This window comes from Montipora foliosa, chromosome 1 (assembly GCF_036669935.1).
Source record: "Montipora foliosa isolate CH-2021 chromosome 1, ASM3666993v2, whole genome shotgun sequence".
In the NCBI taxonomy this organism is placed as follows: Eukaryota; Metazoa; Cnidaria; class Anthozoa; order Scleractinia; family Acroporidae; genus Montipora; species Montipora foliosa.
Genome location: NC_090869.1, coordinates 50,400,038 through 50,414,164, shown reverse-complemented (window position 1 = coordinate 50,414,164; position 14,127 = coordinate 50,400,038). Strand labels below are relative to the sequence as shown.

Sequence of the window (14,127 nt, the reverse complement as noted above, 5' to 3'; positions counted from 1 at the left end):
CAAACAACTCGTAGCATTCTAAAAATAGAAATATACGGGCAAAGGTTGACTCATAGGGCTTGTATGGGGAAGGCAAGCTCCTACTGATGGGCTCCTGATACACCTTATTCTAAAATGGCCGCTGATTTATGCGGATACAAATTGGCCCTTGTTGCCTTGTTCAAAATAAAATATTCTTTTAAAATTTAAGCTTAAGAACGAGGCATCAAGGGCTTATTTGAATAAAAACAAAAGAATATCTAAATGGCGGCCATTTTGGAATAAGGTGTATTCATTAAACCCTTAACCGGTTTAAAACCCGCTTCAACCAGTTTGAATTTTAACGTGGAAGAGTGGAAGAGTGGAAGTGAAGGTGCATTGAAGCCATTTCGCGCGTGCGTGACAGAGCATCGACGAGATCCGTGCATGGCAGGGAAGAGAATCGTGATGGGCACCCAAAATCAATAATGTTGTCTTATTTCAAAGTGCTATCACCTGGCAAAATGCGTCATTTATTTATCATCTTTATGCGCCTTATGCACCATCATCATGACTAGCTCAGTCTTTTCTGGAGCTTTTTCTTTTTTTTTCATTTTCCAGTTTGACCTGGTGTGTGACCGTGGCTCATTTGGATTTATCTCAACCTCGGTTATGTTTGCCGGCCATTTTATTGGCAGCCTTGTCGTTAGCCCGATCTCTGACAAGTTTGGACGCAAGATTCCCCTGTTTGTTTGTGGATTCTTATGTTGTTTGTTAAATTTTCTCTCTGCATTTTCTCCCACGTTCTGGGTATTTGCACTTTTCCGTGCCCTTGTTGGCTTCATGATTGGTAAGTGCTTCAGCTGATTTAGGAGAAAAAGCAAATTTAGTTGATAGATTTTTGAACGTCTATGCTTAGTTGATATTGGCAAGTTGCTAATATATTAAATATTTTAAACCTCCGTTTCCCACCAGGTGGCTACAGCATCCCATTGTTCGTGTTGACAACAGAGTTTTCAGGAAAGCGCCAAAGAAGTACTGCAGGATCACTAGTGTGGATTGGATTTGGTGTATTCTACATAATTTTACCAGCATTTGCATTCGGCATCCGAGAATGGAAAACATTAACCATGGTAACTGCAGCTCCAGGCTTCCTGGTTGTAGCTGCGTGGTTGTAAGTAATAATAGTAATAAGATAATTCGCTGCAACTGGCTATTATTGTTTGGCTGTTAGTTATTTTGATTGGTGCATTTAATTCGATCCTCTGGGTTCTCAATAAGTTCAACTTCCTAAGGTGGAAAGTCGTCGTGCGTTTCTCCTTTTGTTGCATTGTGTTCCTTGATCGTGGCATCTATGCTCACGGAACAACTATTCCTCTGTACATAATGAAGGGTTAAGTTTTACGTGAATCGTCTCATTACACTGCGCATGTGCGAGGGTGGCAATGACAATTAATATGCTGATGATGGTAACCATGATCCTAACTCAGAAAGCGCGTTAGAAATTGACTTATGACCTTCACATTTAAGGCGTCATAAATGACTGCCGGACCGGGCCAGGCCGGGCCCTAACCCAGGCATCTCCTAATCTCCCTCTGGCTAATTCTATAATGTCCCTCAAATGTATTCATGGGAACGAACAAATTGTGTGGCAATTTAAGGTGGCAATCTGCGCTACTTCAATTCTTTTTTTTTTTTTTTTTTTTCAATTGAAAATGATACCATTCATTTCGATTGCATCTTCTTGTGACATTCTGTTTCCTTACCTCTCTACACAGTATCACACCAGAGTCTGTTCGTTGGCTTCTTAAAAAGGGACGCGTAGCTGAAGCGAAGGAAACCCTGAGTAAAGTAGCCAGGATAAATCGTAAACAAATGCCAGAAGAGTCCCTGGCTTTACCCAAACAAGAAAAGCTCGGTGAATTTCGCGATCTTTTCGCCTCCATGAAAATGGTACACAAGACTCTCGGCTCGTGGTTCATATGGTAAGTTAAAAGGAGCTTGGAAAAGCATTGATTCAAGTGTTCAACAGACCTTTTTCCAGATACGGCAGCCATTTTGATTTCTATTGTTTCGAAAGACATTATGGCATGATCATGGGGCAAATTAGTATGTATTTGCCCCCTTGGCATCCCATAACAGCTTTTTGAAACAATAGAAATCAAAATGGCCACCGAGTCTGCAAAAAAGTCTCTTATGTATTGTGGACTGAGGCACTGTGCATTGCCAAGTAATGAGGGCATTGAAATTCAGTGGCTCATTGAAACACCTTGATAGAATTGTTTTTGGCAATCCTGCGTTTCACCCCTCGACTCTCCTTTTAGCGGCTGCCTGCTATCCGCCAGCACATGTACAACATCAAAAACTCAAGCGTTTACATGAACATCTAAACTCCAGTATTTAGGGAACACTAATCGTGGTCCTGTATGTGGTCAGGTATTCAGGTGAAAAAGTTTGCGATCATATGTGGGCTGTTTCAGTGAACCGATGTCAATCTGGCTCTGTCCTTGCACTCCACCGGGCTTTCCTCCCTTATCAAACTCAATGTCTACGTCGCATTGTAATTGCCCCATAGCGCACCGTCAATTGGAGCTCCCTGTGTTGCGCTGTCCGCGAAATTTTTCATCAAAAATTAGCGGAAGTTGACCCAAAAATTGCAATTAAGAAACAAACGAAAAGGGTACTAATTTAGGTCTTAACAAGTTAAAAAGGATTTTACTTTTTTTTATTCATTTCGAAATGTTTTACTTACAAGCAGGTACATTTATCTTCAAACAGGTTTGCAGCATCGTTCATCGGTTGGGGAGTGTCTTTAAGTGCCCCTTTCCTTAGTGGAAATGTCTACATTAATGTGGTGATAAGTGCATTATCCGGTCTGGTGGTGTATCCTTTAATGACTTTCGTGAACTTGAGGTAAGGTATTAACGTGATCAGTGCTTTTTTTGTTGTAATTTTGTGTTTTTGTCTGTTTGTTTTTGTTGTTTCCTTTTCTTAGAAAACCTTACTAACGATCAAAACGTAAATATTTTTCGTTTAATGTCCTGCGGAACTATCGAAATAGGATGTTTACTGTATAGTATTAAACCAATCACAGTACAGTTTGAATTAAGAATCTTAACAACATTTTCGATCCCTCGAGATACAATGACAAATTTTATGAAATTATCAGTAAAAAGAATTGTGATGAATACAAAAGGAATGGGCGGATTGAATGAATGATTTTGAGTAATTAGACGTAAGCGAACTACTGTTTAAAAATATCAGTTTGTTTCTTTTCGAGTCAATAGTAAAAATAAACCGAGTTTAATAAAAATGTAACGCTAATAGTTGACACGGTACTTTCGAAATAGAGAGTTCATGGCAATTATTGCTAAACAAAATGCGCTCAATGGTGTGACAAAATACCTCGGATTCCTATAACGACGAATGGTTTACTTTTTGCCTAGTGTAAGAAAAAAACATTATCTGGAGCGAATTCTCAGATATTTTCTCAATTGGCATATTTAAGGTGGCTCGGAATCCACTCCTGATAGATAAAGCCTGCTCGAAGCCTGCTGATCAGGCTTTCTAGTAATAAAAATGCGGGTCACCTGGTACGTTTTTTGAGATTTAACGCGTTACCGTACAAAATATAGGGGTTTCTTTTATCAGATTACCTTTTTGGTGCCATGCTGACCTTGTTTTTAATGTCAATAAAGTTTGCAATAGGTCGCCATGGCAGCCTACGAGGTACGCTGCCATGGTGACCTATTGCAAAATTTACCGTTATCATAAGGTGAAAATGCGTTGAAGAGACACCGAAATCGAAACTTTTCAGTTTTTAAACTGAGATCTGATCCAAATTTATTTTAGGACTAGTTTTCATTCTGCATTAACACACTCTACTTTCGTCCTCTTTTACTTTTCTAGGTTCGGTCGCAGGAAAATTCTTATGGTGTCGTTCCTGGCTGCTGCCTTAGGTTCGTTAGGGGCTCTTCTATTAACGGACAAAGCTAAGGATGACGAAAGTAAGAAGACGTTAAAATGCTTTGTCACGATCATTTAAGTATGGCCTGGTAAACAATACCTAGTCACAAAAGATATTAACGCAGCATGTCTGTATCTGGCAGTAAGTAGTCTTCTTCTAGGGATTATTTGGATGAGTTCAGACTGCCAAACACAAGCAATACAAGGGTTGTCTTCTTATGCGACCTGCTTGACAAGCGAAGTTTTGCCTGTGTGCGTGCGAGAAGCGCCGTGTGACAAGGGGCCTCTGCAATTAATTTAATGTTCTGTCTAGGCGGAGCTGCACGGAAACTACGTCTATGACCTCGGTCTAACTGGGGTGTTGTTTCACAATTAATAATCTGATTCAAAAGCCTTTTTATAGCAAAGAATTTAAAAGAGAGCCGAAATCATAGCTGTATTGACATTTAAGTTAGCTCATAAAAAGTGCTGCGAAAGCTAGTTCCTCGAGAGAGATGAGTGTCCTTTGAAATGTGATCTCGTATGGAGGAGATAGCGCCTGAAAAAAATGAAATATGAAATAACCTTTATTTACCCTCGGCAGTATTTATAGCGCAAAGGCTGGTGGGGCCGAGCAAACAACTGAAACAAACAATAATGGTAGGACGTTTGCATGATGACGCCAATTTGACTAAGTACCAGAAGCCTTCAGGTTTTGCTTGCCTCATGCTAATTGGAGCGATTGTTATTTTTACCCCACTAACAATACAAAATTTAAATGAGAAAACAAAAACAAACTGAATTCTGGTAGTTGTAGTCAAATGACGCTATCGTGAAAACCGGAAAGACCCAGGGAACTAGGTTTCCGGAGATATTTACGGCTAGTGAGATAAAACCAAGTAAATCATCAAGTAAAAATCGTAGATTGGAATTCGTGCACAGCAGAAGAACTGGTGCTAAATCTGTTTTACAGACCATTTGTCTCACTTTCTACGCCTTTACATATCCCTTGCAAACCATATATTTAGCGTAGCGTTCGATATCTTCTCTATTTCAGCTGCCTTTTAATTTTAAAAAAAATGTTCCGTTTTTCGTTCTGTCAGGTTACAGGATTGGAAAAATCTTCTTGTATCTGTTTGTCGCCAAACTTGGTGGAGACGCTGCGTTTCTTATGGTGTACGTTTTCTCTGCAGAGCTGTTCCCAACAACTTTACGGTAAACATCAGAGAGTCTTTGTGCCTCTTGAGATGAATGAATATAATGAACATTTGCAGTGGCTTCATATTTCAGTTGGTAGAGCATTGCACCAATATCGCAAACATCATGGGTTCGAATCCCGTTAAGGCCCCCTGAATTTTTCAGGTTTCTATAAGAGACAATTGCTCAAATTGTCCAGATCAGTGCGCGGATTACGTCTGTCTTTCGTCTATAACCCGCAGTTCAAAAGATTATTTATTTCATTTAATTGTTCTCGTGCTAGCACGCGCTCTCGTGCGCTTGACGCCAGCTTCATCTGTTTTCTTTGTACCGGTTTTGATGCTCCATTTGTCTGCATCTGCTGTGATTGCCGAAGTGATGGAGTGTTGATTTCATTTAAGTCAATTGAATGTAATGCCGATGTATCAAACCAAGTAACTTTTTTATTTGTCTTAGGAACGTCGGACTAGGTACGTCAACAGCCGTGGCACGTGTGAGCGCTTTCGCCTCAGTTTACGCTCCTTATTTGGTAAGCAAATATTATTTGGAGTAACTACTAAATACCATGGCACCAGGAGCCCATGACTAGGAGCCTACAGCTCCAATACTAAGTCTATGTAACGGCATTTTCACAGACCAAGCTATTTTCTCAAATACGATTTGGCTTGCACGAGTGCCAATCCTCATTCCCATGTGGATTAATTTCTCATGCAAGACTTGTGATTGGCTGGACAGGTCCGGTTTCGCGGGAAAATCAAACTATAAATAACTTGGTCTGTAAAAGCGCCGTTTCATAGATGCAATGAAATTGTAAGCTCCTCGTCATGGGCTCCTGATGGCACCTGCACCTTCGTTAGAATTTGATTCGCCCGGGTTGATTTTTTTATCCGGCTGGACAATTAATTGTCTTTAAATATATTTAATGAAAGCTCAAAAAGTAGTCTTAAGGAATAGACAAATTACGATGTATCAATATTCAAAATTGTCATCGAGGCTTGAGGAAAATAAAGCAAATGTTCGTGTGTTAATTCAAGTTTTCATGCGTCTTGATGTCATACGCTTTTATCGAGTGGCATGTCTTTTCAGTGCCCTGAAAGTTAAGTTGTCTTACATTTGATAATCCAGGAGTTCAAAGGAGGAGAGTGATACTACCTTTACGTGGTCTATTCTAGACAATGTAAAGAAAGAGAATAGACCATTTTGGAATTCCCGCGGCTGGACTGGATCTAGCATGAAATGGAGGCTCAGATGCGGGCAAATCTTTTCAAATGCAAATTAATTTGCCTGCATTAGCCTCCATTTCATGCTAGATCCAGTCCAACCGGCCTATACTTGGCTGTTATAAACCAAAATGGGACTTAAATTTAGAAATTGATGTATTCAGATTTCAAGTTTTTTTTTTTATTATTTGCTCTTTGAAGTAAGTGCTGAACGCCCTGTCACTTCGTTAGCATTCAGCGGGGTTCTTTGAAGAATGCATCAATAGACGAAGAGATGTTGTTTTTTCCACGGTAATTCGGGGATACTCGGAAAAATCCGAGTGGTCAGAGTACTTTGATTTTTTTGTGAGTATCTCGGAGTTACCAGTTAAAAAATCTTTTCATTTCATCCACCGGGGTTAGCAATAGACCTAACCGGGTAACTCAATGTTGTACGCAATTCCGAAATGGGTACAACATTGAGTTACCCAATTAGGTCTATTCCCGTCTCATTCATCCATTTCAAGACAATAGATGCTATTCTCCTGCGAGTAAGTTGCAGGGTTTTCAGCAGGTAAACTTTTTTTTCCCAACAGCTGACAATTCACCGTTTCCTGCCGTATGGGATCATGGTCGGACTCGCTGTGGCAGGTGCTATTGTTGGGATGACCTTGCCAGAAACTTTCAATCAGCCAACGATGGAAGATTTGGAGTCTCAAATGCAAGAAGATGGTGAAAAGCTTGAAGTCTTTGATAAGAATGATGTCTCTGATCCTGATAATAATGAAAAAAGTGCTCTTATGTAAAAGTTTTTTATCTCTGGATCGACTAAGCAGGGGAGAGAACACACCCACCATACATTAGCCTCTTCCAGTGATAATAAGTTTTTTAAGGGCTGCTATGTCACCTTATTTTAGGGAGTTTAAGGGCAATCTTTAGTTAATCAGGAGTTTAAAACTCTTAAATAGTAACCGTGGAATTCCTTTACTGATAAAATTATCATGACTTCACAAAGGAGATGATTCTCAGCAAAAACTATCTTATCCATAAACTTGAAAAAACGTTGGGCTGACTGTTCTCAAGATTACCCGAATTCAATCGGTTTCAATCTCGTCCATTTGTGTCCACCCATTCTCTTCTTTCCTTTTGTTGTATTTCTTTTATGTTCTTCAACAGTTTTAAGTGACTATTGCAATATTCCATTGCACTTTTTGGGCATCATGAAATTACACTATTATGCAGCTATTTTAAGGGAGACACCTGATTGGTTATCATTGGATGCGCGGCTATGAGCACGAGACCAAAATAACTTTCACCGCATGAGGATGTGTTCTTACCCTTCATCTACCCCTTAATCCTCGCTTGCTAAGCGACACATGAGCACACGCAAGGCGCATTTACTTGGTGTTAATAAGCTGTTCATTAATAAAACGCTAATGACAATGACTTTTCGAATTGATGCTGCTTGTCCTGCCTCGTGCTTGCTCGTTTACTATAACGTTGCCTGTTATTAAAGGCGCCCGCAAACGAAGAAACATTGTTGCGGAAACATTGTTTCCCGAAATGTTTCCTCGGAGCGAAAACGAGGAAACATTTGCTGAGGAAGGAAAATGTTTCAGAACAAATTCAGAAATATCTTTGCTTGCGCAATAAATGTTTCCTGGGGCGGGCCGCAAACGGGGAAACATGTGTTTCTGCAACAATGTTTCCGCAAGATCGTTTCCTCGTATGAGGTTTATTACTATCTGAATGTTTGTGGGTTAGAGTAAAGGGATATATTGTCACCCAAATAATGTAATTTCATGACACTCAAAATTTGCAAAAAGCGTGAGTTTCGTGTAAACATTCTTCGCACTAGCAAGTCCCCCTAGTAAACATTGGAAATTATTGGAAAGAAACCTGGGAAAATTTACCGCTAATAATCGGAGATTTGGGCGCTGGTTGTTGTCTACATGGTTTAATTTAAACAGACAACGCCATGACAAGCGTGCATTTAGTGTGACAGACAGAGAAAATCTGTGATAGTCGTCGACGCTTACTTTCATATTGGCACGGAAACTAGAGATAGCCATAGAGTCTTTCATAACAATTACAAACTATTTGAGTCCCCTATCAAAGATAATGATAAGATTAGCCATCTACGGAATACGTTTATTGTTAGCATGGCGTACGGCGAAAGTTGTGGACTTGTTACGTGGAATGCCGAAGGCATCCACGTCTTAAAACCGGGCTGGAATCTTTTTTTTGTTGGTAGTCACAAATGTGCATTCCCCACGGATATTGAATTAATCTCCGATCGGGTGGACTGATTTATATTCCCTACGGTATTTCCAAACTTCCCTACCCCGAGAAGAACTCCTATACTTCCCAAGCCATCACGATTTTACTCTGTTAGCGCGTTAGACCACTCAGCCACCGTGACACTCTTCCGTCAGAATGGTGAAAGCAAACATTTATAATAGAATCTTTCCGCCCGCCATGATTGTTTCAGTATTAAACTATTCGATAAAGTGGATAGATGCTTTTTCTTTGAGAAGGGCAAGCTTTAAAGGTAAGGAGAATTTTCTACGTTATTTCTAGATCTTGCTTTGTACTTGTGTGTTCCACTGTGAACATTATTATTTTGCATACAACGAATACTTCATTAGAAGCATTTTGCATAGAACGAATACGTACTCCAACATTTCTTGGGAACCAGTTTGTTCGCCGTTTTGACGTAGAAAGAAAATAAGAAAATAGCTTTGAACGGCCAAACAAGATAAAAAATGAAATCAAGTTTTAAAAAAACGAATTAGCTATCGCCGTCACGGGAACTTCGCAGCCGTCCCCCATCCAAGTACTAACCTCATTCGGAGGAGCTTAACTTCAGCTGACACTTGGACTAGCATCAACGATTGTGATCTTTATGTTAAATTCGCACATAGACCTTGTCGAACTTTATAACACTTGAAAGAAAAAAAAACGCACTAACAAAAACCAGGTGTTATGCCGTCATTTTGTTACAGATGTATCCTTTGTTTCGTGAGTTGTCAGTAAACACGCAAGGTATAACTTGATCACAGGCGGCCGCTAAAATCGATGTCACTTCCGATTTTGCGATTTTACTTGTATGACCAAAAGTACGATAGAAAAATTGAACTCTGATGGAACGTAACAAAAATCTCCCGGAATGTTTTTCGCTGATGGCAAATTGTTTTATTCTCGATCGACACTTCCTAAAAGTTCCTTCTGCTCTCCTTAAAAACTACATATTAATATTTATTTACTTTTTCGTCAATATTTGTTTTGCATAAAGCAGGCTAGCAAAATCTGTACCTTGCTTTGTTCGCATTTTTGAGCGTTAAAATAGAATTTTTGGGCGTATGTTCCTGACAGCAAAAGTCGCATATTTTAACGTCCCCCATCCAGATACTAACCCCGCTGGAAAGGGAAAAAAAAAAAAAAAAAAAAAAACTTTAGCAACATTGGTCTTGGAAACGTGTCAGAAGCTCAGAGTACACGTTTAAGCTTGTGGTGAAAAAGAAGTTGTAAATGATCAACATATCGGCTTTGAAGCCAAATGTTTCTCGATTTCCTGTTATTTTCTTCAATCGTTCTGGGCTTCGTATTTTACTGAACCACATGTCTTCTTAGAGGGTATATATCAAAGATGTCTACCATGGCACCGTAATGATTTACGATACCAAACAATGTCGTGTACTATTAGAGCTACATATTGTGCAAGGACTTGAATCTCCTGGAAAAAACAAAACGCCGCTCAGTTGACAGTTATGGAAAAAAACACTGTCAACTTACTGCACTACCACACGCAATGCGTTCTTACTTTAAAAAATATCCCGTATCTCCTCAATTCTCCCCCCCCCCCCCCCCAACCTCCAGACTAAAAATCCCGTATCCCCACAATTTTTTTACCTAATTATCCCGTATCCTGATCGCTTCTCGGGCTTTTGGCTAAGATTAGTTTCTTGGCCAAGGACTACGGTCAAGTACTATTGTACAACGTACGGTACTTTTTCAGTGCCGTAAGGGGAAGGCACAGAACAGTTTAGGCTGTTTAGCTGTTCTCTCGAAAACGATGACAAGGGTTTTTTGGGTTTTTTGTTCAGCTCGAGTATAGAATCAGGACGAACTGTTGTAGTTTCTGATAACTATTTACTACTTGTAGTTTTTGTTGAATTTTGAATCGATGATAGAGAGAGTTTTGGCGATCTCAATCCGGACTGGACTACTGGATTTAAGTATTTTTCTTAACGCGATTTCAAGTTATTGTGGAACGTTTGGTACCAAGTTACTGAAATCAAGATTATGGAATTGTAAAATTAGAACTTTGGACTGGACTATACAACACGCAATTACGGAATTTTTGAGCATTGAGAGAAATAGAGCACGGATGTTGTCTTCTTGTCTTCGCCACGGCAAATTTATACAGTTTGCAAGGAACTAAACCAGGATTACAGAACCAGACGTCGATTACAGGGCTCGGTTGTTCGAAAGCCAATTACCTTAATCCAGGATTAGCGTAAACTTTTGTTTCATGTTTTCAACTTTTTGGACACAGTTTCCTTTGCTTATTTTTGTTTTTCAAGATTGACTTCTTCTAATGTAAAGTTTTTCTGAATATCAGCCTTGAACAGCATTTGGGAGTAGAGGATAAAACTCGTTTTAAAACCCAGTTTCTGAACAACTGGCCCAGGATGATAAATTGTTGAACTGTGATTTGTAATAAGTTTTTCGGATGATTTAAGGCTGATCCTGTAATTTTTGGATGAAAGGAGTTAACGAAGCAAGTAAAACTGTAGGATTTGAATTAAGTCTCCTTCCAAAAAATAAATAAATAAAAGATCCCGTATCCTGATAACCTGCTAATAGGGCTTTGTTGTTTGCATTTGCAAATTTAGTAACATTAGTAATGAGTTTTTACAACAAAAAACTTTAAGTTATATTACAGATGTATCTTTCTAGTAATCTTTCGCCGTTTTCCGAAGTCTACCTGTACTTGAAGTTCACTGTAACTGGACAATTTGTGTTAACTGTTTGCGCATTCCACGGATACGCCCTTGTAGCGTCTTGTTTACAATATACAGCGACCGCGTAGACCATTTTAAAGTGGTGAGCGTCGTGAGCGCATACGTAAGGAGGGAAGACGCGTTTTGTTACTTTCAAGAGGTAAAATTCATCATACATTATTCATGTCATCTCGAGCACTGAAAAATCAATCCAAGCAAAAAAGTGGTAGGGCTATAGCCCTATCAGTCCCGACCCCTCCGCGGTCTGATGTATACTTACAAAATAATTCGTGCATCGCATTTTTAGTGGTTACAACCAGAGGGTTCACTTAACAGACTGAGTTTCTCGTTATTCTAAAGACCCTATCGGTAGTTTCGGTGCCAAAAAAACCCTTAGTCTTAGACTCGGTCTTAGTTTTCGTACTACAGAAATTAAGACCCCGGGGTCTTAGGTCTTAGCTCTTAGTTTTCGAGGGTCTTAGTTTTCGTAACACCCGTTTACACGGTACGATTTGTCGGCCCAATTTATCGGCCCGAGGGCTTCGGAGCGCAAATCTTGCGTTTCACTGATTTTGACAGCCAATGAACGACCGATTCATGGAAATGAAAATCGGTCCGATTCAAAAAATCTGTTGCTCTGATGACTGACAAGTCATCAGTCAGATTCAAGATAATAGTTTTCTGTTCTAAGGACTCGACCTTGAGCATAAAATTAAGACTAAGAAAAAAGGACTGAACCATGTAAAGAATGAAAAACTTTAACCTTCAGTAAGTACAACAACAAAGTCAAATAGAATGTTATCCGTAAATCGTGCGTTATTGCAGGATTTGAGTGTTTCAGGATGTAAATTCTGAAGCAGCCATGCAGGAAGTAGAAAACTGATATGGGGTGCAGCGATGGCCTAATGGTGAGAGCGCTTGTTTGGCTTTCCCACCAACTTGTGTGGTCCAGGTTCGATTCTGTGTCGGCTAGAAAGAAACCTGTCAACAAAGGTGACAATGTGAACGAGCCAGCCAAAGAGTTGAAAGCCAAGATTAGCGAAGTCGATGTACTGTTAGAACAAATGAGATCACAAGTGCATGTGAATAAACAAATTGAATCCTACCCTTGCGTCTTATCAGGCTCCTTAGAAGTAAGGGGAAAAGGGAAAGAAAACGGCAGAGATAACAAAGCGGCAAAAAACCGCAAAAGAAAAGAGCGGAGAAAAATCAAAGACAAAAAACGCTTTTGTAACACCATTGAGTCACGCAAACAGTATATCAAAAATCTGTCGAATGAACAACTGACAGATGAGCAAATTACTCTACTATCGCGTGGCCTAAAGTTCATCCCTACACCCGTGACGAAAGAAAATCTTATCAGGCGCCAACTTCTCGCCGATTTCAATCAATTTGCGAGACGAATGCGACCACAATATATCTTTCATGAACGGAGAAGAAAGCGAACCTCATCTTTCCGCGTTAAGTCGGACTGGAAACCACCAGTCCAGCCATCAGTAGCTCTGGAAACCTTCCTAGAGGAGGTCAAATTCGAGCTCGCAAGTACTGAATTCAGGGGCACCCAACGAGAATATAGTTCAAAACAACTTAAACATACCATTGTTAAACTCATTGTAGTATTTAAACAGCAGCTATAGGCATATTTTTCGGTAGCCTCGCAGCTCCTACAAGGTCTCACCTGATTGGAGACCACCCTTGAGGTTTAACAAAAGAACAAATAACAGAAACAATAGACCCTAGAGGATAGAGTTGCAGCCCTTTTGTTTTAGGCCTAGGGTCCATTGTTTCTGTTATTTGTTGTTTTGTTAAACCTCAAGGGTGGTCTCCAATCAGGTGAGACCTTGTAAGAGCTATTTTTATCCCCTAAAAATTTTTCATCTGTTCGGATTTCCTAGCTGAAAGTCTAGTGATCCGAAAATTATAAGGATAAAAACTTACCTTTTCGAAACTTTTAGCCAGAAAAAAGGCTCCCGAAAATTCTAGGTGACCTTTTTAGGGTAAAACACCGTTAAAAATGGGCAATTATACCATATTTTAGATGTTCGAAAATCCTAGGACAGGTAGGGAAGCAAGAAATTTTACAACAAAGGTTCCGAAAATTCTAGATCTCAAATCGTCTTCCGAACAGATATTTTCCGAAAATCGACATTGGGTGCCCCTGTGAAATGGTAAAGCCAAAAGATAATATATCTACGGGAGAGCGCCAAGCTCTCAACGAACTATCGCGTAACGAAAGCATTATTCTCAAGAAATCAAGAAATCTCACCGTATTGATGAGCAGACAAGACAAACTTTTAAAACGAGGTCAAGTTCTACTTGATGATTTAAATAACTACCGACCTCTAGACAACCCAATGGTTGAAACTACAGCCAAGAAAGCTCAACAACTAAATAAATCACTGCTCTCAGAAGGCCACATTGACAAAATGACGGCAAAATGGCTCTCCCTTACGCCTGATCCTCCACGAATACCAGTGTTTTACACACTTACAAAAATTCACAAACCGACACTTGTGGGTAGACCTATTATCTCAGGGTGTTCAGGCCCTACAGAAAGGATCTCAGCATTTGTTGACCACCTTATTCAGCCAATAGCACAACAGCAAGCTTAAGCTTCGTATCTCAAAGATACAACAGACTTTATTGACTTGATCGAAAGGATTAAACTGCCTAACAGTGCCATACTTGTTTCAATGGATGTCACAAGCCTATACACGAACATACCACAACGAGGGGGTATTACCACTGTATGGCCTGCTTACGAAGAATTTCACCAAGGAAACCTTTCAGTCCCTACCAGGTTTTTAAGCGAAATGCTCAGT

General features: G+C 39.8%; 1 protein-coding gene across 5 annotated transcripts in view; it reads left to right on the top strand.

Moving 5' to 3' along the window:
* The window catches only part of LOC138000422 (organic cation/carnitine transporter 2-like), a 51,683-nt gene that overhangs the window by 14,191 nt on the left and 23,365 nt on the right, over nt 1-14,127 (top strand). For 4 of the 5 annotated variants that reach the window (XM_068846855.1, XM_068846848.1, XM_068846864.1 and 1 more), the window contains 8 exons: nt 580-808; nt 934-1,132; nt 1,737-1,943; nt 2,737-2,871; nt 3,868-3,965; nt 5,007-5,118; nt 5,557-5,629; nt 6,896-8,305. The exons of the other annotated variant lie outside the window; for it this stretch is intronic. In XM_068846855.1, coding sequence (XP_068702956.1) covers nt 580-808; nt 934-1,132; nt 1,737-1,943; nt 2,737-2,871; nt 3,868-3,965; nt 5,007-5,118; nt 5,557-5,629; nt 6,896-7,105 — 1,263 coding nt within the window. In that variant the 3' untranslated portion in view covers nt 7,106-8,305. Of the gene's footprint in view, nt 1-579; nt 809-933; nt 1,133-1,736; nt 1,944-2,736; nt 2,872-3,867; nt 3,966-5,006; nt 5,119-5,556; nt 5,630-6,895; nt 8,306-14,127 lie in introns of those variants that run through there. 5 annotated transcript variants of the gene reach the window in all.